General features: G+C 43.5%; 1 protein-coding gene across 2 annotated transcripts in view; it reads left to right on the top strand.

Annotated features, from left to right (window-relative positions):
- Positions 1-5,826: 5,826 nt before the first annotated feature.
- Positions 5,827-24,119, top strand: part of FBXO10 (F-box protein 10) — a 53,036-nt gene continuing 34,743 nt past the window's right edge. The window contains exon 1 of one of the 2 annotated variants that reach the window (XM_060609294.3): positions 5,827-6,026. Coding sequence is in view for 1 of the 2 variants with exons in the window: in XM_078436673.2 (XP_078292799.2) it covers positions 8,660-8,734 (75 nt within the window). In the remaining variant the exon portion in view is untranslated. Of the gene's footprint in view, positions 6,027-8,619; positions 8,735-24,119 lie in introns of those variants that run through there. The other variant, XM_078436673.2, reaches the window with a different exon arrangement.

The following is a 24,119-nucleotide window of genomic DNA, read 5'->3' as shown; positions in this document are numbered from 1 at the left end:
TTTCCTTTTTCCTGATACATGTCTAAAAATGGTAAAATAGTATATTTCATATATGTATATATATATACATATAAAATGTTTATTTTTGAGAGCTAGAGACAGTGTGCAAGCGGGGAAGGGGCAGAGAGAGAGGGAGACACAGAATCTGAAGAAGGCTCCAGGCTCTGAGCTGTCAGCACAGCCTGACGTGGGGCTCGAACCCACAACTGTGAGATCATGACCTGAGCCAAAGTCAGTTGCCCAACCAGCTGAGCCACCCAGGAGCCCCAATACTTGTTTCTTGGTAGAAAAGGATAAATGTGTCTTCATGTTTATGGGGAACTGATGTTCTGTTCACGTAACAATTTTAGGAGTAAATGGGCCCTGTGTGTCAGATACCTGGGAATCAAAGAATGCATACTAAGAATGGTTGGAAGGATTTTCATACACAGGTACCTCTTGGTGGTGGGCCCCTGCCACGGGAGAGGTTCAAGTACAGTGGAAGAGAACACTGGTAATGACTGTGTTATATAAGGCAGTGTCAGGCATCGTGTGCACAGGTGTTTTCCAAAACAGGCTACACACCAAATCACATGGGAAGCTTTTAAACAAAAAAATCTACTGAATCAGAATTACTATGGATGGAGTCAGAAATCACTTTTTTTAAAAGCATCCAGGTGATTTAATTGGTCCAGGATCTGCTTTGGGTAGCAGTGAGTGAGTTTACCTTAAGGCCTCTTACAATTCTGAGATTCTGGACTGGTTTAGGAATAAGAGTCAAAACTAAAACTGAAAGCAATTTTAGGTTGCATTTGTAAAATTACAACATTAAGGTCTCCAGATCTGACAAATACTTCAAGAGCAGCCAACTTGCCAGAGTAGAGAGCACTGGAGGTATCCGGAAATCATGGTACAAGAGAAATGATTGAAAGAAGTATTTAGCCTTGAGAAAACCTACAATGGGAGTCTAAGCGCTGTTCATAAAAGCTAAAAGCATATTGTCAAGGAACTATCCCAGCAGATTAGGATAAAGGTTTGGAAGCTAAGAAAGATTTCCTTCTTGACTCAACTGCTGTGACCAAGGTGGGGTGGGTTGCAGACAGGGCTCTTTAATGGAAATGAGTAAGAATCTGAACATGGATACTGTATAGTAGGGATTGCCACTATGGGACAAAGTTTTCTCTCGTCTTTTTCGGTTACTGAAAGACTCTGTTTTTTTTTAATTTTTTTTTTTTTAACGTTTATTTATTTTTGAGACAGAGAGAGACGGGGGAGAGTCAGAGAGAGAGGGAGACACAGAATCTGAAACAGGCTCCAGGCTCTGAGTGGTCAGCACAGAGCCCGACGCGGGGCTCGAACTCACGGACCGCGAGATCGTGACCTGAGCCGAAGTCGGATACTCAACCGACTGAGCCACCCAGGCGCCCCAAAAGACTCTGAATACAAGTGCTATCTCACATATTTTTCTGTCCCACATAATATCTTTACAAAGAAGGGGCTGAATAAATGACTACTGAATTGAAGGTGGAAAGATTAGTGACTTTTCAGACAATCCCCACTGTCCAGGCCTCAGAGAAATATTCCCATTTTGGTTGGTGGAGGTTCACATTCACAGGTATTTATTCAGTAACTACAGAGTAGCAGGCACTGGTAGCTGAGGGATACAGAAAGGAATTCAGTCATGGTACCTATCCTTAAGAGGCTTATATTCTAGCAGAGGAGGCAAACATTACCTAATTCATCAATAGTTACACATCCTATTATATAAGCTGCTGTGGTGGGGTGGGGGGGAAGTGCAGGCAGCTGTGAGAACTTGAAATAGGGGAATCCTGACCCATTGGGTTGGGGAGGGCTCCCTGAGGAAGCCTTACTCATATGAAGACTGGATCAATAGCAATTGGCCAGATAAAAGAATGAGGAGCCTTGGAAAAAGTGTTAAAGCATGTGTGTTTAAAGAAAAAGGCCAGTGTGACTGAAGAGTGGGGAGCACAGAAGAACAAGAAAACCTTCAGTTCTTTTGGAAACTCCTGTTTATTGTTTTCTCGAAAGAGATCCCATCCTGACATCTGCTGGATACTGTATATACTGCAGTTCCAAATTACACAAGAACAACGCTCAGTAACCTGTTTTCTTGGCTTCAGTAGGAAATTACAAATAAAGCACCAGGTCTTTTCCCTGCCCTGTCTTATGGACTTCACGCAGGGCCAAACGCGTGCTGTATTACAGGTATGCTTATGTGGTGCCACTTGCCTACGTTTATACAAGTTCACAAAAACGTAGAAATCACATTTTGAAAAGTTGAATAGATTTGTTACTGAGATGTAAAAACATTACAAAACCACTTTGCCTTTTAAACACAGTATCGGAAGCGTTGCATGAAACGCTCTTAAACGGTTTCCTTCACAAATAAAACACAGCGGACTTTAATCCAGTAAGCATTCTACTGAGGCTAAAGATGTGCTTTAAGCACACCCGATAATTTTCATCTTTTTCTCAGCCATATTAGTCATAGTACCTTCATTTTCCACTTCTGTCTATAAAGGACAAAATTGCAAAACAAACAAACATTACCTAAGCAGCTGTACTGACTGATACGGCTACATTTCACACTGTTGTACTGGCAATTGCCTCACCATGCAGTCGTTTGAAATATTCGTTAACCAACTGGCACTAAAAGGATAAATGGTGAACAGAGTGATTTCGAGGCACCAATATGTAGTGTAAAAAATGCATTGTTGGAGGTAGAGGTCTATTGGTTTGGAAGGAACACTAGAATTAGTTAAAAGTCCTCAGTTATAGCTTCAGTTCTGCTCTTAATTATGTGACTATATGAGTCATATTTTTTTTACTTGAAACACCCAAATCCAGTTTGGGTAGATTTAAAGAGAAAAGTAATTCATTGAAAGGATTATAGGTAATTTAGCAACACCAGGAGGCCTGGAGAACCAGGCTTGGAGACTAGGCAACTGGAACATCACTCCTTGTTACTTGGTCACCGCGTACAACCCAGTGCAGTGAAGATACCTCTGCTGAGGATTAGATGCCACCACTTGCCAAAGCCACAGACCCAGAGCCCTGCACTATCCTGACAGCCAGTGTTCTAAGAACTTCATCTTGCTGTTTGCCATGGCCACCAAAGAATTATGCCAAGTCTCCACTTTGTTGTCTCTGGCTTCCAACTGATGGTTCAGGAATATCTAATTTGTAGTGTCCGGGTCATGTGGAGAAGCAGAGGAAATAACTGGATTTTTGGCTTTTACAGTGAAAGATCTCAAAGATGGGGAATTCCCAAATGTAGGGAGTTCAGATAACTGGGCAGCCAATGGGATGACACGTCTATTATGTGGACCCTGAACAAATCACAGTCAGCCCCACTTTCTATAAAGCAGGGTAAATAAAGCTCACATGGCTGAAGAGATCGTGCATGTTTACTTACTCATTTTGCAATGAATACCAACTGTGCTAGTTGAGCAAAGACGAGCAAGTCCTCTCTAGTCTAATAGAGGAGAGAAGTCAGTAGACAGCAAGTGCTAGAATAGAGGCATACATGAAGGAGATGTGATCAGAAAGGAGAACTCAGTTGCAGTTTGCAAATGTTCTTATATTTAAGTACCTAAAGTCACATTTTCCGCGGAGCAACTGAGGCTTGCATCATTATTGGGAAAGGCAGACGGCACGCTCTTGTAGGGAGTTGCTGTTGCACTCTTTTGAAGGGCTTAGCTGTTCTATAGAAACACCAAAACAATGTTGGCTGGCACAAATCCAGAAAGTCAGGCTTTTGATTGCTTATTGACACATATCTAGACTGCCAGTTTCATACAATGGGACACTTTTCAAAGTATTAAACATGTCACACCTTTGCCAGTCATCAATTCGATAAATCATCAAGCTCATTGTATTGTGAACCACCCCTATTCTGATCTGACCTAAATCAGAGTGGTCTTTCTACTATATCTGGCTACTGTGTGTACAGCTTTGTGCCTTTGCTCAAAAGAAATTGTTGGCTTTGGGCTAAGGGTGTTTTTTGTTTTGTTTTGTTTTGTTTCAATTTGTAAAAGAAAGCAGCTGCATGGTAACTTGGGCCTCATCCAGAATCTGTAATACCAAATTCATCATGTGGTGGTAACAGATGGAATACATTTTTTATACACTACATTCTATAGAACCAGGGACTAAAAGAGGTCAATGGGACCACAGGGGTCAGCTATTACCTCAATACGGTGCAATAATTTCTTTTTCACAGTATTCTCAAGTTAGATTTCTGTAGCTGACATTCTTTTTTAAAATTCAGAGGTCTAGGGGCGCCTGGGTGGCTCATTGGTTGAGCGTCCGACTTCGGCTCAGGTCATGATCTCACAGTTCATGAGTTCGAGCCCCGCATCAGGCTCTGTGCTGACCGCTCAGAGCCTGGAGCCTGCTTCAGATTCTGTGTCTTCCTCTCTCTCTGCCCCTTCCCCGCTCATACTCTGTCTCTCTCTGTCTCTCAAAAATGAATAAACGTTTAAAAAATTTTTTTAATAAAATAAAATTCAGAGGTCTATATCCAACTGCCTTTTTGATCACTTCATTTGGTGACACAGCATCTTAAATTTAACAAGTCCAAAATTGATTTCTTAATCTCCCCCCACCTCTAAATATGTTCCCCTTACAGTAGTTAACCATTTCAATAAATAGCACCTCCATGGGCCCCAGTCAGTGGATTAAGCTAGACTAGGAATCCCCTTAATGACCCCACATCAAACCGGTTTGATTACCTAAAAAAAAAAAAAAAAAACCAAAAACCATCAAATCTATTCCTCTTTGTCTTCACTATCATTACTGCAGTCCAAGTCCTAACCAAGCTCCCTGCTTTCACTCTTACTTTTGTCTATTATCCACATAGTAGCCAGCATCCTATTTTAAAAAGATACCAAACCACCCACACCCTCCACCACTTCAGTGGCTTCCTTTTACATAAAATTTTAAAATCCTTTATCATGGCCTACTAAGTGATGCATGATCTGGCACCAACCTACCTAAGTTCACTTACACTGTTATCTTTTAACACAATAAGCTTCAGATGAACTGGACATCTTACATTTACCCAAAGAGCAGTCCTCTCCTCTGCCTCCCCCACCCCACCTTCCTTGAGGTTTTCCTTGCCTCTCATCGATCTGGCTATCTCCTTACCTTCCTCTGAGAAGTCTTCCCTGACCACCCTCCCTTGCCCCATAATTTAAAATCAGGGTTCCTTCGGTGAACTATAATTTTAAATACATGTTTATTTAAATGGTATGTGATTATCTACCTTACCGCTCAAGAATTTAGCTTCAGGAGGCGAGGAGCCATATCAGCTTCGTTAATTTCTGTGCCCATGATAATGCCAGCAGCAACAACACCTATGCAACATTTATTATGTGCCAGGCATGTGTTAAACGCTATGCATATAAGAATTTAATACATACTCCCAATATATCGCCTGGCCCATAGCCAGTGGTTAGTTTGTTGAATGGATGAACTCCGCTCCTGCGTGCACACCGAGTTGTTCACCACCTCCTGGAACAGCCCATTATCTTGACAGATAATTCTGATGATTGGAAGAATCTTTATGTTGACCCCAGCATACCTCCCTGCAGTTTCCTCCCACTGATTCTATTTCTGCCCCTCTGGGGCCACGCAGTACAAGCCATAATCGTCCTTCCACAAGCTCGACTTGGCAGCATCCGAGGACCCACCCGCCCCCGGCGTCTCCCTCCCGCTCCCCTGCCTGCAGAGACTCCAGGCTCGTCCGCTGCGGTGGTCGGGGAGCCCAGCTCCGGCCGCCAGCCCGCCCGGCTCCCGGCATCCCCAGCCTCGCGCGTCACGTGACGGCGCCCGCCCGCACGAGCCCCGCAGCTGTCCGCCTCCGGGCGGGGCTCTCGCGCCGCGTCCGCCCGCCCCTGGCCGAGCGCCGCAGTCCTCACGGCTCGGCTGCGGCTCGGCTCCGACTCCGGCTCCGGCTCTGGCTCCGGCTCGGCTCCCGCGGCCCGGACTGCTGTGGGCGAGCGCTCCGAGGAGCTCCTGGCGAGGTAAGAGAAGGCCGGCCCGCGGAGGCTGAGGGCGAAGTTATTCCGCGCGCGTCCCCGGGATGCCCGGGGCCCGGAGCAGGGGGCGGCCCGGGCGCCTGGCGGCGCCGCTCGGTCCTGGCAGAAGCTGAGCACCTGGCCCTGGCGGGACCGGGAGAGGGTGCCCTCAGGCCGCCCGCGGCCCCGCGTTCTGCTGGCACCTGGAGGCTCAGCCGCGCCTAGTGCTTCGTTTTCCCCTCCTGTAAAACGACCCGGCTGGAAAGGTGGATCTCCTCGGTTGCCTTCAGCCTTGAGGTTTTGCGAGTGTGTAAGCGAAGTCCAAGAGGAAGAAGCCGACTCCTGGGGTGGGAAGAGCCCCCCTCCCAGGAATGCTGGGGCACTGGTCTGGGACCGGGCAGCTACTATTAAGTGTCCCCTGTGTTTTGTGCAAATCGCAAGCCTCTCGGAGAGTCTGTTTCTCCATCTTTAAAGTAAAGGTGGTAACACCTGCCCTGCCTCCCTCATAGGACTACGGCGGAGCACGGGTGGGAAAGCCATGGGAAGAGCCGGAACTCTGGAGTAAGTTAGACGTGGGTTCAAGTCCTAGTTCTACCAGTTACCAGCTGTTGCCCTTGAGCCAGACAGACCCTCATCTGTTAAAAGACGATAATAATAATACTTAGCTCATGAGGTTGCTGTGAGGTTCAGTATAAAGAGCTTAGCACAGTGTCCGGCACAGAAATGTTCAATGGATAGTCCTTTTCATATAAATATTATTCAATTAATTTAGTAAGCTAGAGAGTGCTTCGCGTGAGAGGTGTTTAGAATACTCGCACTTCAGTTTCCCAATAGTCCTAAAAAGAGTGCTGCTTTGGTTTCCTAAGAAAGAGGCCAAGTGGGATCCTTTCCCTGTTTCTCTTTCTGGGCCCCCTTTGCCTTCTCATTTACCACTGGCATGTGAACCTGTTGTTCCTACCAAATGAGTCAGGCAGGATGGGAACATTAATGTACTGGAGCAGATGGGTATCAGATTCCCTCCGAGGGGAAAGAAAAGTGCCAGGCATGTGCTGCCACCAAAAAAAGCACAGTACAGTGATTGACTGTTAGAGTAGGAAGATGCCTGGGAAACTGTCTAATCCAGCTGTCTCCTCTTGCACATGGAGAAACTGGACCCAGAATGAGGACAGGACTTCAGGCCTCAGCACCCAACAGGTTGTTGGCCCTAGGTGGTAGAAAGAACACACACTGTTAACCAGATGCTGTGCTTCCCCTTAGTCCTAACCTGATTCTTCATTATTCACCAGGTATTTATGGAGCACCTACTGTGTGCTTGTACACCTACTAGGAGCTAGAGATGAAATATATTTCCCTCCCTCTGCTTGTTCTCAATACATTTTATGATAACAATAAGTTCTGTCTCCCAGCGAGCTTTTGCCTTAGCAGCTGACCCCAAGAGACAGAAGCACATAGAGAGGTCTGAATTATTTCATGATCTGTCAAGGCAGTCCCTGAGCCTTTCTTGAAGCCGCTGGAAACTGAAGAAAATGCTGCTTTGTCAGGGCTTTTAGGAAAGGATTTCCTTCTGGCCTGGAGCACTTGGATTTCTTTGTCTTTCTGGTTTCAGGCCTCTTATTGTGTATTATTTCTGAAAAGAGCCACCCTCGCCACAGTGCCTTCGTTTTGGTTTCCATGGTTATCAGAAGAATTGTTTTTATGATAGCACAAGTAGCTGTTAAGTAAAATGTGGTCAAGCAGTCCCCAGTTCGCTGTGGGTGTCTGTACTCTGGCGGTGGCCCTCAATTTTTTTTTCAGTTGCAGTGCGTTCATACTATTCCTTCCTCCTTTATTCTTTCCTTTAACAAATATGTATTGGTTCCAGGCCCAAGAAGAGTGGGAATAAGCAGAAACAGATAAAAACGAAGATAGACCCTGGTTCGGGGAACTCGGAATCTTTGGGGGAATAATCTGTGGACATTCCCACATGCAAGAGGCAGGCAGATCTGTGGGGCTCTGATAAAGGTGTGGATTAGAAGCCAGCAAGAGCTCTCAGGTGAGAGGAAGTGTCCTCGGCAACCAAGAAGACATCACATAGTAATGATGCTCTTCAAGGAAGATGTAAAAGAAACCAGTTCCTTTTATGTGCCTCAGCCACATAGTAATAATACAGGGTACAAGAAGCCCTTGTTCTTTCCATTTGTCTTAGTGAATGAACCCTCTCTTAAGTCACCTGTCATGGGCTTTGTTTGAAATGCCTGCTAATTTCTTTCATTTCCCTCTTTGTGTTAGCTTAGTGAGTGACATATTAGTTTCCTACTCATACATATGGTATTGCATGTATAAAGGTAGATAATAGAGCCATTTGATTAAGAGTTTGTTTCAGATGTTTAACCTGTGTGTCTTGTTTCACCTGTTGGGTTCTAATGCAGTCAAAAATTTATCTTTCCAAGTCATCTCCTAAGTCCTTTAATGCCCTCATTAGTGAGAATTCCAATATCTCCTACTTTCAAACTTCCTGGGAACTTAGACGATCCAAAGAAGTCAGTCTTCCACTCTCCAGAGGAGAGAGAACTGCAGAGTCTGAGCAGTCCATCCACCTTGTTATTTCTGACACAGCTTTATGGTATCACTATTGAAGAGCTGTCCTGCAGAGTCCAAGGATGTGTGGTCACTGCTGCTCAACGCCCTTATTGGACCAGGTTCCCGCCAGCTTGATCCCATGCTTGGATTCCAAGGTTAGAGCTTTTTTTAGTTTGTGCTCACATGCTTAGCCATTCTCCCCAAAGCACCTCACTCTGGGCAGTGTGTTGAGCATGTCACCAGGCTGGGTTCCCCCAGTCCTCCCATGAGTTCCCTTTGGGGGCATATGGGACCCTTTTGTGCTAGCAGCCTTTGTCAGGGTCATCCCAGACCACCTAGATTTCCCTATTTTTCAAACCTTTTGTCAAGGTTTGGAGATTCAGTCCCTTCCTTACCCTAACCCAGGGCTTTTTGGCAAATTGGTTCTACTTTCCCTCCAGGATTCTGCCTACCAAGGATTCTCAGGAATGGCAGTTAGCTACCCCAGAACTTTGTGTGCCTATTCAACTTTTCATGTATAAGAGGGGTCCTCTGGTAACTCTTGGCAAAAACGATCTGTTCCCAGGAGACCGTTTCTCCATCTGTAGTGGAGAAACGTAGGCATTATTGCAAAATTTAAGTGGTATATACCCTGTTAAAGATTTGGGGACAAGGTTTTAATTTAAAAATGAAATTCCCTCAAGTTTTCTAAGAATCAAACAATAATTGATATATTTGTTTCATTGTCTTTATTTTAAACTTTAAAAATATTAGCTGTAACAAGAATGCATGCAAGGAAACCCCTCAAATGTGCATAAGGGAAACATACAGGGAACCACCGCCCATGTCAAGAAGTGGAACATTGCCAATACTCAGTAGTCTCCCTTCCAAATCATAACCTCCTTCCCAGAAGAAACCACTATTTTGACTTACGTGATAACCATTTGTTTTTCTTTGTAGTTTTGTCACCTATATCTGCATCCCTAAAACAGTATAGTTGCCTACCGTAGTGTGTGTTTTGTGTTTGCTGCTTTTGCCATACTTGTGTGTTGCATCTATGAGGTTACCACACTTATTTTCATTGCTAACAGTGTTTCATGATATATGTCACATTGAATTTGTGTCATATGGTTTAGATACTTGTGTTGCTTATAGCTTCTGAATACCAAGAACAGTGCAGCCAAGCATATCCTTAGACATTTGCTATTGTGTTTGTGAAGCTTCTTTAGGTTATATATGTCAAAGTGGAATTGCTTTGCTAGATAATTCCAGTTTTCTAAGTGATTGTAGCAGTTTACTTTCTTACCAGCAGCATGTCAGAGCTCCAGCTGCTTTGTATCCTTGCAGATAACTCAGTATTGTCTATTTAAAATTTTTAAACTATTCTCGTCGGCCTAGAGTGATATCCTATGTGGTTTTAATTTTATTTTCCTTGGTTATAACTAATGTTGAGCACTTTTTATTGATTAATTGGGTGGCCTCTTTTGTGAACTGCCTAATTCAAGCCTTTTGCCTGCTTTTCAGTTTTTCTTATTAATTTTTGGAGGTTTTTTTTTGTTTTTTTGGTTTTTTTTTGGTTAGTGGTCCCTTGTCAGTTATATGGGGTTTTTTAAAGTTTTTTTTTTTTTTTCCAAAAAATTTTAAAGTGTATTTGAGAGAGAACTGGCAAGCAGGGAAGGGGCAGAGGAGAGGGAGACAGAGGATCCCAAGCAAGCTCCAGCACTTGACAGCGTGGAGCCTGATGCCGGGCCCAGACTCACAAACCGTGAGCTCATGACCTAAGCCGAAATCAAGAGTTGGCTGCTTAACAGACTGAGGCACCCAGACGCCCTGAGTTATGTGTGTGTTTTTTTTTTTAATTTTTTTTTTTTTTACATTTATTTATTTTTGATAGAGACAGAGCACAAGTGGGGGAGGGCCAGAGAGAGAGGAAGACACAGAATCCGAAGCAGGCTCCAGGCTCCAAGCTGTCAGCACAGAGCCCGACATGGGGCTTGAACTCACAAACCATGTGATCATGGCCTGAGCCGAAGACAGGTGCTTAACCGACTGAGCCACCCAGGCGCACTGAGTTATGTGCTTTTAAAGTATCTTTTCCTATTCTGTGACTCTCTTTTTACCCTCTTAAATGGTGATATCTTAGATCCTGTTTTCTAGAAGCAGGGCCTGAAATGGGGATTCTTGTTCAAGTGGTATATTGGGAAAAGTGCTCAGGAAAAGGAGAATGAGGGAAGCAGTATGGGGGGCAGGAGTGGGGGAGAAGTATAACCAGGTGAAGTGGCAGTTTTCTGAAGGGACATCTGTGAGTCCCTATGTGACACTCCATCTGGAGGATGCTAGCTAGTAAAGAGACACTGATTAGGTTACTAATAGTATTCTCTACACTCCATTGAAATACATTCTTTTCCTTTGTTAAATTTACTCCATCCAGATACAGCTCCCCGATTCTGGTTGGTCACAATTTCTGGGAAGACTTACTAGAGGAAAGTTAGTGGGACAAATTACAATCTCTGCTGCTGTAGCTAGTGCAAAAGTGTAATTAAAGCCGTTATCTTCCTCCTCCACCATCCATTCTAGTTTCCTTTCCATGGTCCCCTGAGTTTTTGGGAGAACTCGGTGATGAAGCCATCAGGGTCTGGAACTGTATTTTCTTCTGTTGTGTTATTTTCGACTACAGATTCAATGTTTGTTTTTTAATTTTTATTTATTTTTGAAAGAGAGAGAGAGAGCGAGAGTGAGCAGGTGAGGGACAGAGAGAGAGGGAGACACAGAATCTGAAGCAGACTCCAGGCTTTGAGCTGTCAGCGCAGAGCCCAGCGTGGGGCCTGAACGCACGAACCGTGAGACCGTGACCTGAGCAAAAATCAGATGCTGAACCGACTGAGTCACTCAGACATCCCTTTGGTTTTTTCTTTTAAATGTTTATTATTGAGAGAAGGACAGACAGAGTGTGGGGTGGGGGTGGGAGACAGAGAGGGAGACACAGAATCTGAAGCAGGCTCCAGGCTCTGAGCTGTCAGCGCAGAACCCAACACGGGGCTCAAACTCACAAACCGTGAGATCATGACCTGAGCCAAAGTCTGAAGCTTAACCAACTGAGCCACCCAGGAGCCCCCAGATTCAATGTTTTTCATGATTCCAACACAATTAAAAATTTTTCTTCTTTAGTTTTATCAAGTGGTATTTTTCCAGGAATTGGTTCCTTTTAAGGTTTCAAACTTATATAAAATTTTTCATAATATTTCCTTGTTATTTTAATGTTTTCAGTGTCTGCAGAGATGTCCCCCTTCCCATTACAGTTCATTTTATATTTTATCCCTTTAATTCTTTAGTTTCAATAGAAGTTACTTTCAAAGAACTAGCTTTGTCTTCACTGATATTCTCCATAGTAAGTTGGTTTTCTCTTTATTTCATTAAGTTTTGCTCTTTTTTCATTCTTTCCTTGGAAATATTTTGGGTTTTTTTCCCCCAAACTTCTTGAAAAGTTCATTCATTTTTGTCCTTTTTATTCTTTCCATTTTAGGCTGCACATTGTCCTCCAGATGGTACTTAGTATGTGCTCAGAGTTTTGATACGTGGTATTTTAGTCATTTATTTCCAGATGTTTTCCAATTTCCATTGTGATTTCCCCTTTGACTCATAGGTATCTTAGAAATGTGTTTCTTAATTTTCAAACATACAAGTATTTTCTAGTTATCTTTTTTAAGTGATTATGGTCAGTGAGTTTGTTCTGTATAATTTTAATCCTTTGAGATTTTTGTTAGGGCTCTTTTTGTGGTCTATTTTTATAAATGTTACATGTGTGCTTGAAAGTAATGTGACTTCGGCAGTTATTGAATTCAAATTTATTAATTATATTCCAATCTTCTTTGTTGTTACTAGTTTATTTTTATCTATTCTAGCTATTACAGAGAGAAATGTGTTAAAATATCCAACTATGGTTATGAATTTGCCTATTTCACCTTTTAATTTTTTGCATTATATCTTTGAGCCCTATTATCAAGTGTACACAAATATGAAGTTATATCTTCCTGGTGAATTAACCTTTTATCATTATGAGGTTGCCTTTTTTATCTCTAGTAAAAGAATGGTGGGTTTTTGTTTGTCTGTTTGTCTGTTTGTTTGGAGGAGGGGAGGCCTTAAATTCTATTTTATCTGATACCAGTGTAGCTACACCAACTGTTTTTAGTTAGTCTATGCCAGGTATATCTTTTTCCATCCGTTTCATTTCATCCTTTCTGTGCTGTTTGTTTTAGATTTGTCTTTTATAAGCAGCATGTGGGTTTTGTTTTTTTATCACCTGTTTTTGTCTCTTTGGAAAATTTAGTCTATATTTGTTTAATATAACCACTGATGTATTTAGGTTTACGTCTGTCTTCGTATTTTATGCTTTTAATGTATTTGTCCTGCAAGTACTTCATTTTGTTTTAGCTCTTTCTTCCCTTCTTTTGGGATAGTTTTAGTCACTTGCTCTTTTTCTAGTTTGGACATTTTGCACTTGCTCTTCTTTAATGGTTGCCCTTGAAACTTTAATTTAACCAAAGTTGATAAATTATGGAGTGATAAAATATCCCTATGCTTTTTTTGGATGGTATGGGGACCTTAGACCACTTGATCTCTTATTTATCCCCATCCTGCTTAGTGGTAGACTAGTTGTAACACAGTGTGCCAGCTTTGATTAGACACATATATGGACCCACAGATGGAACAAATGTAATGAGGGAGGAGAAAGTGAGAGAGCAAAGAATTTACTTGAGAAAATGATATGATTTTGTCAGGACTCTGAACTCCCTGAACTCTAAAAAGAAAATCTGTTTGCTTATAAAACTGCATAGCTGGATCCAAGAGTTCAAAAAAATCTTTTTAGGACTATCTCCTCTCCATCTCTCTCAGTCAGTCAGCCTTGCTTGTCTTAATCCGGCTTCATTCCTCAGATGAACTCTTCTGAGTTGTCCCCATCCCTGGCGGGAGGGATGGGATCTTTTTGATTCTACTTTGGGTCAAGGATGAGGTGGAGGGCGGAGGCACTATGAATGACAGCCCCACCTCCAACTGGACTAAATGGAGCGGGAGTGTGTGGAGTTCCTCTAAGGAACCAGAAGAGGAAAGGTGTGCTGGGAGACAAAAGTGACAGCCACCACAGTCCACGGTGCCAAGTAGTGGCCTGGAAGAGTGACATGCAGAAAAAAGAGGTTGTGATCGGAATTAACTCAATTAAACTCTACAAGGAAAAGTGGGAGGACGTCACCTCCTCATGAGCCCACTGACAGGGAAGGAGGAGTCTGGTCAGACCATTCCTTCACCACCAACCAATGCCAGCGGGTGTTTTGGCATTGTTGGCTGAGGACAGCTTGGTAGTCCACAGCAGCAGAAACGAGGGAGAGCTAGCGTGAACCTGTCTGATATGCGGAGGTGTAATCAACAGGTCAGCCGTGGTGCTTGCCATTCCCGTGGCCTTTCTAAGAGAAACTTCTACATCCACAACTTCTTTTCACGTCATCCCCACATAACCATGTTTTCTACCATAAGACCTTGCTCTGTCCCTGCTCCCTAGACAGAACTTACTGGGCCAGAGCTGGATGTCAGACCTAAAAACAGCCAATTCCTATGCTCACCAAGGACCTGTGATATGACATGACCTAGTGGAAAAGAGATGCATGTTCTTAGAAATTTGAACTGGGGATTATAGAAGAGCACTTAGCTACAGAAATGGAAGCTGACATGGTATGTAGAGAGAAGCCATGAGGTAGAGTCAGGCCTTTGAGGAGTCCTGGCTAGCTGGTACCATGAGGAAGCAGAAGCACTGAGGTAGAGAAAAGTGTGTAGAGACTCCAGGTGAAAGGAGATTGGAGCCAGCCCTTGGGGAGCGGCTGAGCCATGTGGTGAGCGAAGACCCACAGGCTAGCTACTGATCCAGCCCTTTCATTCTAGACTCTGGGAGACCCAGCCCTACTGTGGTCCTATTCTATAAAATCCTTTATCCTTAATAGTCCACACAAACCCTTATGATAAATCACCCCCCACCCCTTATTTGCACTTGCTGTGATCAGAAGACTCACTAGAACAGATATTCAGAACTTGGGAGCCATGCCCATGTGGTTGAATTTCCATTGCTGCTGATGACTTGTTCTGAAAAGAAAACTCACTCTCTTTGTCATTGGATGGTCAGCAGCTACAAAACTTGTTGGCTCTGTTACAATAAAGAACACACCCACTCTTTGGCCTGGTGTCAGTGTCTGCATTGTTGGCCAGGGAGCTCCCCTCCCTCCATGGTCTCCTTGTTCCTGACCTCACTACAGAAAACCCTAACTTATTGCCTATAATTAATTTTTGTTTCTAAGATGTCAGAAGGTTGGTTCAAATGCATTACAATGAAAGAAAGGCATTTAGGGAAAGAAAAGGGTCCTAGGAGAGAAGGAATTCATCACCATTTATTGTGTGTTTGCTATGTGTCTGGCACGATGTTAAGTGATTTCCATCCATTCCCTCATTTCATCCTCACAACAACTCCCTAAGGTATTATTATCCCCACTTTTATAGATAAGGAAGCTGAGACATAGGATGGTCTGACTCCATTGAATGTGTAATTTCTGGTGTAAAGCAACAGTCACTTGGTGTGGAATTGCCTCAAGCTGAGATTGATTAAGGAGAAATGGCTGGGAACGGGTGTGTGGTCGAGTGGGGGGCAGGAGGTGGTGAGAAGGAGCTGGTCAGGTGTTCTCTCTACACACCGTGCCTGCCAAGAGTGCCAGTGCTCTAACACTGCATAATAATTGCAGGATTAAATTCATTCATATTTCATGATCTGTGAGTTTATGTGTCTGCAAAGTGAGGTTAGAAAGTCCTCTACCATGATTTCACAAGTTAAGAACCCCCGAATCTCAGGAAGGGAACCAGGAGGCAGGCTGTTGTAGTGGAAAGAACAGAGACTTTGGACTCAGTCCAGGTTAGGAACCACAGCTGTCTTGCTTACTAACTGAAGAGCAGAGGCACTTTATTCCTGGAACTGTGGATAAGAAGCCACTGCCTCTTAAGTTGTGTTAATTGCTCCTTGAGATAACATAAAAAGCACCTGGTACTTAGTCCTCAACACACCTTTTCCTGCCCCCTCAAGGTCACTTAGTTTATTAGAATCAGGACTAAAACCCAGGTTTTGGGATTCCCACCCCAGTGCACTCTGTAGGTGAACGGCAATGGATGGGCAGTGCATTGAAGGAGGGAGAGAGGGCCCTCAGGGCTCCCAGCCACGCTCAGCACCAAACGCACATCAGAACACAGCGTTCTGGTCTGTGCCATCAAATTTCAAAGCTGAAATAAGAAACAGCTGGTTATTTTTCAGGCTGCTGAAGAGAGCTGAGGTTTGAAGAAATGATGAAAAGCCCAGCTGAGATGTTTGTCATCTTCAAAGTTTTAGGTTTTGTCTCATTTCCAATAGTACATGTGTAGGTATATATGCAGGGCTCTTTCTTGGTTTACAGTATTTTACTCTGTGTGCTTTCAGACTAAAATCCACAGAACTCTAGAAAAGTTTACTTTTATTTGAAGAAAGATCTAAAATCATGAACCTGTTACAACTGCTTAATACATTGTGTAGTTACTTACACTGGTGTTTAGTATGCTTCGTAATGTGAGAAGATATATCTTTTTCCCCCCTTTGTGCATACTAGAGTTCTGAGCTGTTCTAGATCCTCCCCCCCCCCCCCCGCATTTTTTTCTTTATTAAAAGTAAAATTCTTGCCACTTTGACACTGATATGGTCTTCTCTGGGTAGGAAGTAAGTGCATTTTCTTCAGTAAACAATGAAGAACATGAAAGCTGTTTGCATAATGTACAAAGCTGAGTTGTGGAGTCCCCTGTGTTCAAGATTACCCAGTGAGGGAGTCGCAGAACCCAAACTAGAAGCCTTTTGAGTCCCTTTTGAGTCCTCTTGTTATGGGGTAGGTTCTTTTGTGCTGGAACTCAGCACAGTTCCCCACTGACTTCCAAGTTAACGAAAGCTCTGTGATCCGATCAGTTGGTCTTTCTTCCTGACTCTTTCAGGCTTCTGGAGCTGCAGCCAGACTGAGCTTCTTCCCATGTACTCAGCCTGGCTAGAGGTTTCTTACCCTGCAGCTTTGTGGACACTCTTTTCCTCTGCCTGTGGTCCCCTTTTCTGCATTCTCTGGATGCCCCAGCCCTACCCATATCTCAGAGTGCAGCTCAGATGCCCGCTCTTGTTAAAAACCTAGTCTTTGGGGTCAGACCTGGTTCACAAGGGGATTCTGCTGCACTCTAGCAAAGTGATTTGGGGTAAGTCATTTGTCACATTAGTTTCTCCCAGACTTAGTTTCTTCATTTGTAAAATGAAGACAGTAATACTTTAGGTCAGTGCTTCTCAATCATAAGTGTGCCCATCAGTGCCCTGGTGATCCTTGTTAAAATGGCAATTCTGATCCATTGGTAATGGGACAGTGCCCAAGATTCGGCATTTCTTTTTTTTTTTTTTTTTAAGTCTTTTTTATTTATTTTGAGAGAGCCAGAAACAGCACAAGTCGGGGAGGGGAGGAAAGAGAGGGAGACAGAGAATCCCAGCACGGAGCCTGACATGGGACTCGAACTCATGAAACCGTGAGCCCATGGCCTGAGCCAAAACCAAGAGTCGGACATTCTACCGACTCCCAAGAGTTGGCATTTCTAACCAGCTTCTAGGTCCTAGGAACAGCATTCTGAGTTGTAGGGCTTTGAAGGAATGTTGAGAGAATAAAATGAAATAATGCATGAAAAATGCTTAATGTGGTGTCCTTCAAATATTTGTGCTTAGTAAATGGTAGCTGGTGCTGTTTTTGTTACCTTCTATTACTATTGGCTGATTTCCCTAGCTGGAGGTCACATTTATAGTCTTTAAACAAAGGCTTTCCCTCTTATGGCAGCTGAGTAATTTTTCACATATACTGTGGTTTTGTGTTTTTTTAGGGGGTTGTTTTTTTGGGTAGAAATACCTTTGTCTCCTACCAGACTTGAGGATAGGATCTTTATCTTATTCCTGATTTGCTCACAGTGTTCACCACACAGTCTTATACATTGTAAGTGTGGACTACGTACTTGGGTTTTATTTACTTATTTTTTTATTCCATAGGGATCTATGTCACAGAAGGAATTCTGTGGCGATTAGTCTCAGCTATTCTAATATACCAGATAATGATGATGGTGATTACTCATTTATTTGGTAAATGTTTATGGAGCGCCTATGACGGGCAAGACAGAGTTCCAGGCATAATACAAAGCAATGATATAAAGTTTCTGCCCTTATGAGACTTGCTCAGGAGAGGTACACAATAAAGAAAAGCATATTATTTAGAAAAAGATAAGCTCCTTGAGAGCAGAGAGTGTGTCTAATTCATCACAATGAATTTCCTCATGGTAGGTATTCAGACACTGAGTCACCTGGCCAGTCTACATCTGCATACACCCTCTGGTGTTTCACACGGGTAGTCCTTGTGGTGTAACGCAGCACTCCCTCGTGTCCCTCCCACTCACCCCACAAATCCCCTCACAGAAGCCTAGGTGAAATATATAGATGTTACTAAAGGTTTTAGTCCTGACCCCACCTTGCCTGCCCATCATGACGCACAGCAAACTGGCCAGTATTCACCCCCGATTTCTCTTTTGCTGACTCCTATTCCATTTCATGCCCTTTAGGTGTTAGGCTGGCGAGGACTTGGTCATCAGACTTCTCTCTCTTTCTCTCTAGTGATCTCATCCCATCCCGTGACTTTAAATGTCATTCAGGTCTCTGTTCAAATGTCACTTCTTCAGAGACCTTCCTTGACGACGCTATCTAAAATGGCACATGTGCACGCATACCCCTTAACCTGCTTTATTTCTCCTCATAGCATTTATGCTTTTGTTATTTGTTAAGTTTATTTATTTTGAGAGGGACAGAGAGAGAGAGAGCGCAAGCCAGGGAAGGGCAGAGAGAGAGAGGACAGAGGATCCAAAGCAGGCTCTGTGCTGAGAGCAGAGCCACCCAGACTCCCCAGTGTTATTATTTTTAAAATGTATTGTCTGTCTCTAAAGGTAGGGACTCTGTCTTGTTTACTGCTTGTTAGTACTTAAAACAATGTCTAGCACAACAGTAAACAATCTATGACTATTTGTTGAATAAACGGTTATTTGTCTTTGGAAATTCTCAAAATCCTCATGAGGTGTTGCAGGATAGCCATCATTAGCCTGTTTACAGATGAGGAAATAGGCTCAGAGAAGTTAAAGTATTTGTCTCAAAATCACAGGGCTGGGAAGCAGTAGAGCTTGCTTGTTGAGAACCAAGTCTTAAGGGACTCACCTCCCAGGAGGGCGGCCTCTGCCCACCCACTGAGGCTGGGGACACCAGGTGGCCCAGAGGGTTAGGAGAGTGCCACACAGAAGCCCTAAGTTCTCACACTCTTGGGAACACACAAACAAAGGGAAACAGCTTGAGCCCTACCACAGGACCTGCTCCCTCCTATCCCAAACAAGTGCCCACTGTCGTTTCTCCAGTTCCTTACAGGCTCACACTCCAGGTGCATGAGCCCTGGGGGACACTTGTTACTTTTAATTCCATAGCTCAGAGGCCCCAGTGGCAAAAAGGAAGGGCAAAACTTGAATACCTTTTTTTTTTAAGTGTTACCTGGTTATGGAAATCCCTATTGCTGCATGAATCCCCATGGATTAGTGTAAAGATACAGTAAATAAAGCCAAATGGAACAACAGGGAATGGGACGGTTGAATAAAAGGAAATACTCTTTGAGTTCAGAGGGGTTTTGAGGGTAGAATTGTCAGCCTCATTCTAGATTCAGCCCGTGGGGTATTGCTAGCATTGAGGACATGGCCAAGTTTGGAGGAAGGCAAGTGCTGAAGGGTAGAAAATCCCCTGCTGGCATGTCTTCCTTCCCTTGACAGGCCTGCTACGAGACCCTTAGCTTCTTGGAATCCTGAGCAAACTGAAGTTCAATAGTTTCTCTGGCAGGCACCTTTGCCCCAAATCCCCTGGAGACCCTCACATCATCCTAAGGGAAAGAAACTGTCATTTTATATTTGCAAAGTTGTGAATTTCTGCCCTCACCGTTCTACCTGACATACCTCTGCTGGATGAATCTCCTTGAAATGTAGCTCTGATCAGGCCACTCCCCTCCTGAGCAACCTACACTAGACAGAGTACAAGCTTCCAAGTTTGGCATCCAAGGCCTATGCCAAACATGCAACATGTAAAAGAGACCAGAATTCCAGTGGTCCCGGGGTAACAGAACTGAGACTAACTGAGGAAGTAACTAAGAGCTAGATTTTGGCTCAGTTGTAGGAAATACACTGAAGTTGCTGCAGACAAGCCATGGAATGGGCAATCTCATGGTGTCCAAGGGCTTCATACTAGTGCCCTTTAGAGTTTCACATGCTCTATCAGTCGAGAAGGGCTAGGTTATACTGTAGTAACAGTCCCCAGATTCTTAGTGCCTTAACCCAAAACAAAGGATTATATTTTATAAATGGTATGCGTCTATTTTGGGTCAGCATGGGGATTCTGCTTATCCTACCAGAGTAGCCATCATCGCAAATGTTGCCAGTTGCTATGCCAGAGAAAAACAGAGCTCTGGATGATCTTGCATAGTCGAGAAGTAGCACATACCTCTTCTACTCATAATTCATTGAATGGGACACATGGGTGGATCAGTCGGTTGAGCATCCAACTCTTGATTTCAGCTAAGGTCGTGATCCCAGGGTTGTGGAATCGAGCCCCACATGGGGGTCTGTGCTGAGTGTGGAGCCTACTTGGGATTCTCTCTCCTCTCTCTGCCCCACTCCCCAACTAATATATTCTCTCTCTCTCTGTCTGTCTCTGTCTCTGTCTCTCTAAAAAACAAAAAAAACTCATTGATTAATACTAGCTATGTGGCCCCACCCAACCATAGGAAGGACCGGTGCAATCCTATCAAGTGGCCAGGAGGGGAAACTGGGAATAGTTGGTGAAAAGCACTGATTACCAGCACAAGGTGCATTGGATCTTATTCATTGTTACAGCTGTCCTTTGGGGGTAGTATCAAGGTCTCCAATTTATATATGAGGAAACTGTAGCCCAGGGTATTAAGTGACTTGCTCAAGGTTTCATACAACACGGTCCAGGTCTTCTGACTTCAAGATGATACAGGGAGGGCCGTATCACCCAGAGGGTTGAAAGTTGAGGAGAACCATTCATTGAGGATGCTGCACCAAAGTTTGGAATAGGGGCCCTTTTTATGCATTCACCAGGAAACCTGATAAGCATGCAGATAATTGGTTCCACTCCAAAGATTCTCATTCTGAAGATGCGAAGTGGAGCTAGGAACAGGCCCCAGGTGATTTTGAGGTAGGTGGTCAAGAGTCACATTTTAAGAACCACTGTTATGGGAAGTCTCTCCAAGTCTGGTTTAAAAATGTTCTTTCTTAATGTTCTGCTTAAGATTCTCTCTCTCCCTCTGCCCCTCTCCTGGCTCATGCTCTCTCTCTGTCTCTCAAAAAAATAAAAGATGTTCTTTCCTTTTGAGCTCTGTAAGCTGCAGTACTCCAATTCTTTCTATCCTAGGTTGTCCATTTTCTATCACTTTTTTCTCATCCCAGTATCCCCCACACTCCATAAGGGCTATATTGACAAAACAAAGGAACCAAGGAATAAAAGGGATTTTTATTATTTAATTTTTTTTATTCACCGTGGAACTTTAAGAATTTCTATACAGGAGTTTCTGTATGGATACAGGAAACTTGAATGGAGAGGGAAGGTCCTTGAAACTGGGTTTACATAGTAAATTTACATAAGTTTACAAAAATAAATTAACTAAAAATTGGGGTGGGGGCATGATGGAAATTGACCTCTGCTTATTCGTTTACTTAAAAACACTATTATTAAGCATGTAGTTTGTGCAGGTATTCGATAGTATGTTTGGTTCTTGCTGTAGTCTCTATAATGCAGTTGTGGTGACCCAGTGTATTGCTTATTGATGGACTGCTATGGTAACTGGGAAAACTCATCTGGGATAGAAGTTGACAGTGCTGGGTGCTGTGAGATGTCACATGGGGCATACATACGGTAGGTTGGCTGTTATATAATGAACAAGGTTCAAGTCAGCAGTGAGGTAAGATGTGGTTATCAGGGTGAGTAGTTGTAATTTGGGTATAGTGACCATTAGCAATAGGTCCCAGAGGAGGCCCGACCGGGCAGACCTACAAAAGGCCATATGGGAGTCTCTCACCTGGAAGGCTATACAGGTTAGGTACAAAAGGCCATATGGGAGTCTCTCACCTGGAAGGCTATACAGGTTAGGTCCCTTAAGGTTAGCTGATCCACTCTCAAACAGCTATCAGAGTTGTCCCTAGTGGAAGGAAAGAACATCATGGATAAGGCATGTCAGAAAGTACACAGTGTATGGTGCTTCCAGGAAGAACGCCATACAGTTCTAATCAGAGAAGCTAATAACTTGGGAAGTGGGAGGTAGAGACAAAGAACAAGGGGCATAAGAGATAAGTCAAAGCTCTTAATGATCAAAAGATACTCCTTCAAGGGGCGCCTGGGTGGCTCAGTTGGTTGAGTGTTGGACTCTTCATTTCAACTCAGGTCATGATATCATGGTTCGTGAGATCTAGCCTACACTGGGCTCCACGCTGATGGTGCAGGATTCTCTTTCTCTTTCGTGCCCCTCTCTCCTGTGCACCACAAGGCAAAACTCTTGGTTTTCTGCTCAGGTCATGATCTCATGGTTTGTGAGTTCGAGCCCTGTATTGGACTCTGCTCCGACAGTGCGGAACCTGCTTGGGATTCTCTCTCTCCGTCTCTCTGCACCCCCCCTCCTCTCAAAATAGATAAACTTTAAAAAAAGAAGATAACCCTTTGGGAAGAAATGCTTGGGTGGTTGATAATTTACATGCTTTCATATAGGAACTTGTTAAAATGAGGATAATAGTGTTCTTCTGATGATTTTACATCGAAGTGCAAAATAATAAAAAACAGGCGAAGCAAAGACAGCTTAAAAAGTATTATAAATGAGCTCCTTTTAATAGGGAGCTAAAAAATTGAAAAAGATAAATGTAAACCATATGGGACACAGACGATTAGAGGGGCATCTAGTATTTGAGAGAAGGAGGCTGTATCTGAGCTAGTCACAAGAAAGGGACTGTGTGAAGGGTCAAGACCAGCTAGAAGCAATGTGATAGATGAAGTCACTGAATTCAGAGAACCCTGTACAGGTCAGCAAGACCTAATGGAAAAACAGCAAAGTAATTTTGTTGTTGTTATCTTTTTTTTTTTTTTTAATGTTTATTTATTTCTGAGACAGAGAGCATGAATGGAGGAGGGGCCGAGAGAGAGGGAGACACAGAATGGGAAGCAGGCTCCAGGCTCTCAGCTGTCAGCACAGAGCCCGACACAGGGCTTGAACCCATGAACCATGAGATCATGCCTGAGCCAAAATGGGACGTTTAACCAACTAAACCACCCAGACACCTCTATTGTTGTTATCTTATGAGTGAAGTGAGCCAAAAACAGTTGGAAGAGAGGGGCTAATTGAGACTGAACTACATCTAACCCACTCAGAGTGGCCCTGGCATCAGAGCTCCTTCTTCAGGCAAATGACATCATAATGAGAAGAGCAACATTCAAATTGGGAAATGAGTAATTAGAGGCAGAGCCACCTAAGGTCTGGGAAGAAGTTTGAGAGGGATGTGGAGTGCAAAGATAGGAAGTCGTGAGGGAAAGAAGGAGTTCTGTGAGAGTTAAATATACATAGAAGGGTTAACTTAATCTTACCAAAAGTTCTGCTGACCTGTTTCTTTTCCCATTGACTCTGGTCAAGTCAGTTATGGGTAATAATAAATCATGTAGTTATCTCCTCTGGTTTACTTATTGTCATCATTTCCTGTAAGAACCCAGAACCTGGGAAAAACCAGTCTCAGTCTCGTCGTATCTGGGGAGAGTGGACCTGGTTTTAGAGTATCCTGTCTAATATCCTGTCTAGTATCCTAAACTAGGTATCCTGTTGCTTAGAATGATTTTCTTGTCTGTTCTGTTGCCCTGAATAGTTGGAGTAGAAAAGGGGGTCAGACCAGGTATTGAGCCTTCTGAGGTCAAAGTATCCAGTCCCTATCCCCCAAAGAACCCCTCAATCTAATAGAGGAAATAGAAGTCTACTGAGAGGTCTTAGAAACAGGGTGGAAGTAAACATCATTAATACCCTGGTTGTGGTCTTGAAATAGTGCTTCCATTTAAAGATACCAGGATACGGGTACCTGGGTGACTCAGTTGGTTAAGCATCTGATCATGATCTCGCATCGCAGTTCATGGGTTTGAGCCCGTGTCAGGCTCTGTGCTGACAGCTCACAGCCTGAAGCCTGCTTCAGATTCTGTGTCTCCCTCTCATTGCCCCTCCTCTCTGTCTCTCTGTCTCACTCTCTCTCAAAAATAAATAAACATTTTAAAAATATTAAAAAAATAAAGATACCAGGACAGAAATAAACTCAACTGATTTTTGTCAAAAGTGCAAAAGCAATTCAATGGAGAAAGGATAGTCTTTTCCACAAACAGTG

The sequence above is a fragment of the Panthera onca genome, chromosome D4 (assembly GCF_046562875.1).
Source record: "Panthera onca isolate mPanOnc1 chromosome D4, mPanOnc1 haplotype 2, whole genome shotgun sequence".
Lineage (NCBI taxonomy): Eukaryota > Metazoa > Chordata > Mammalia > Carnivora > Felidae > Panthera > Panthera onca.
Note: the sequence above shows the minus strand (reverse complement) of the source record. Positions and strands in the feature narration are given on the sequence as shown.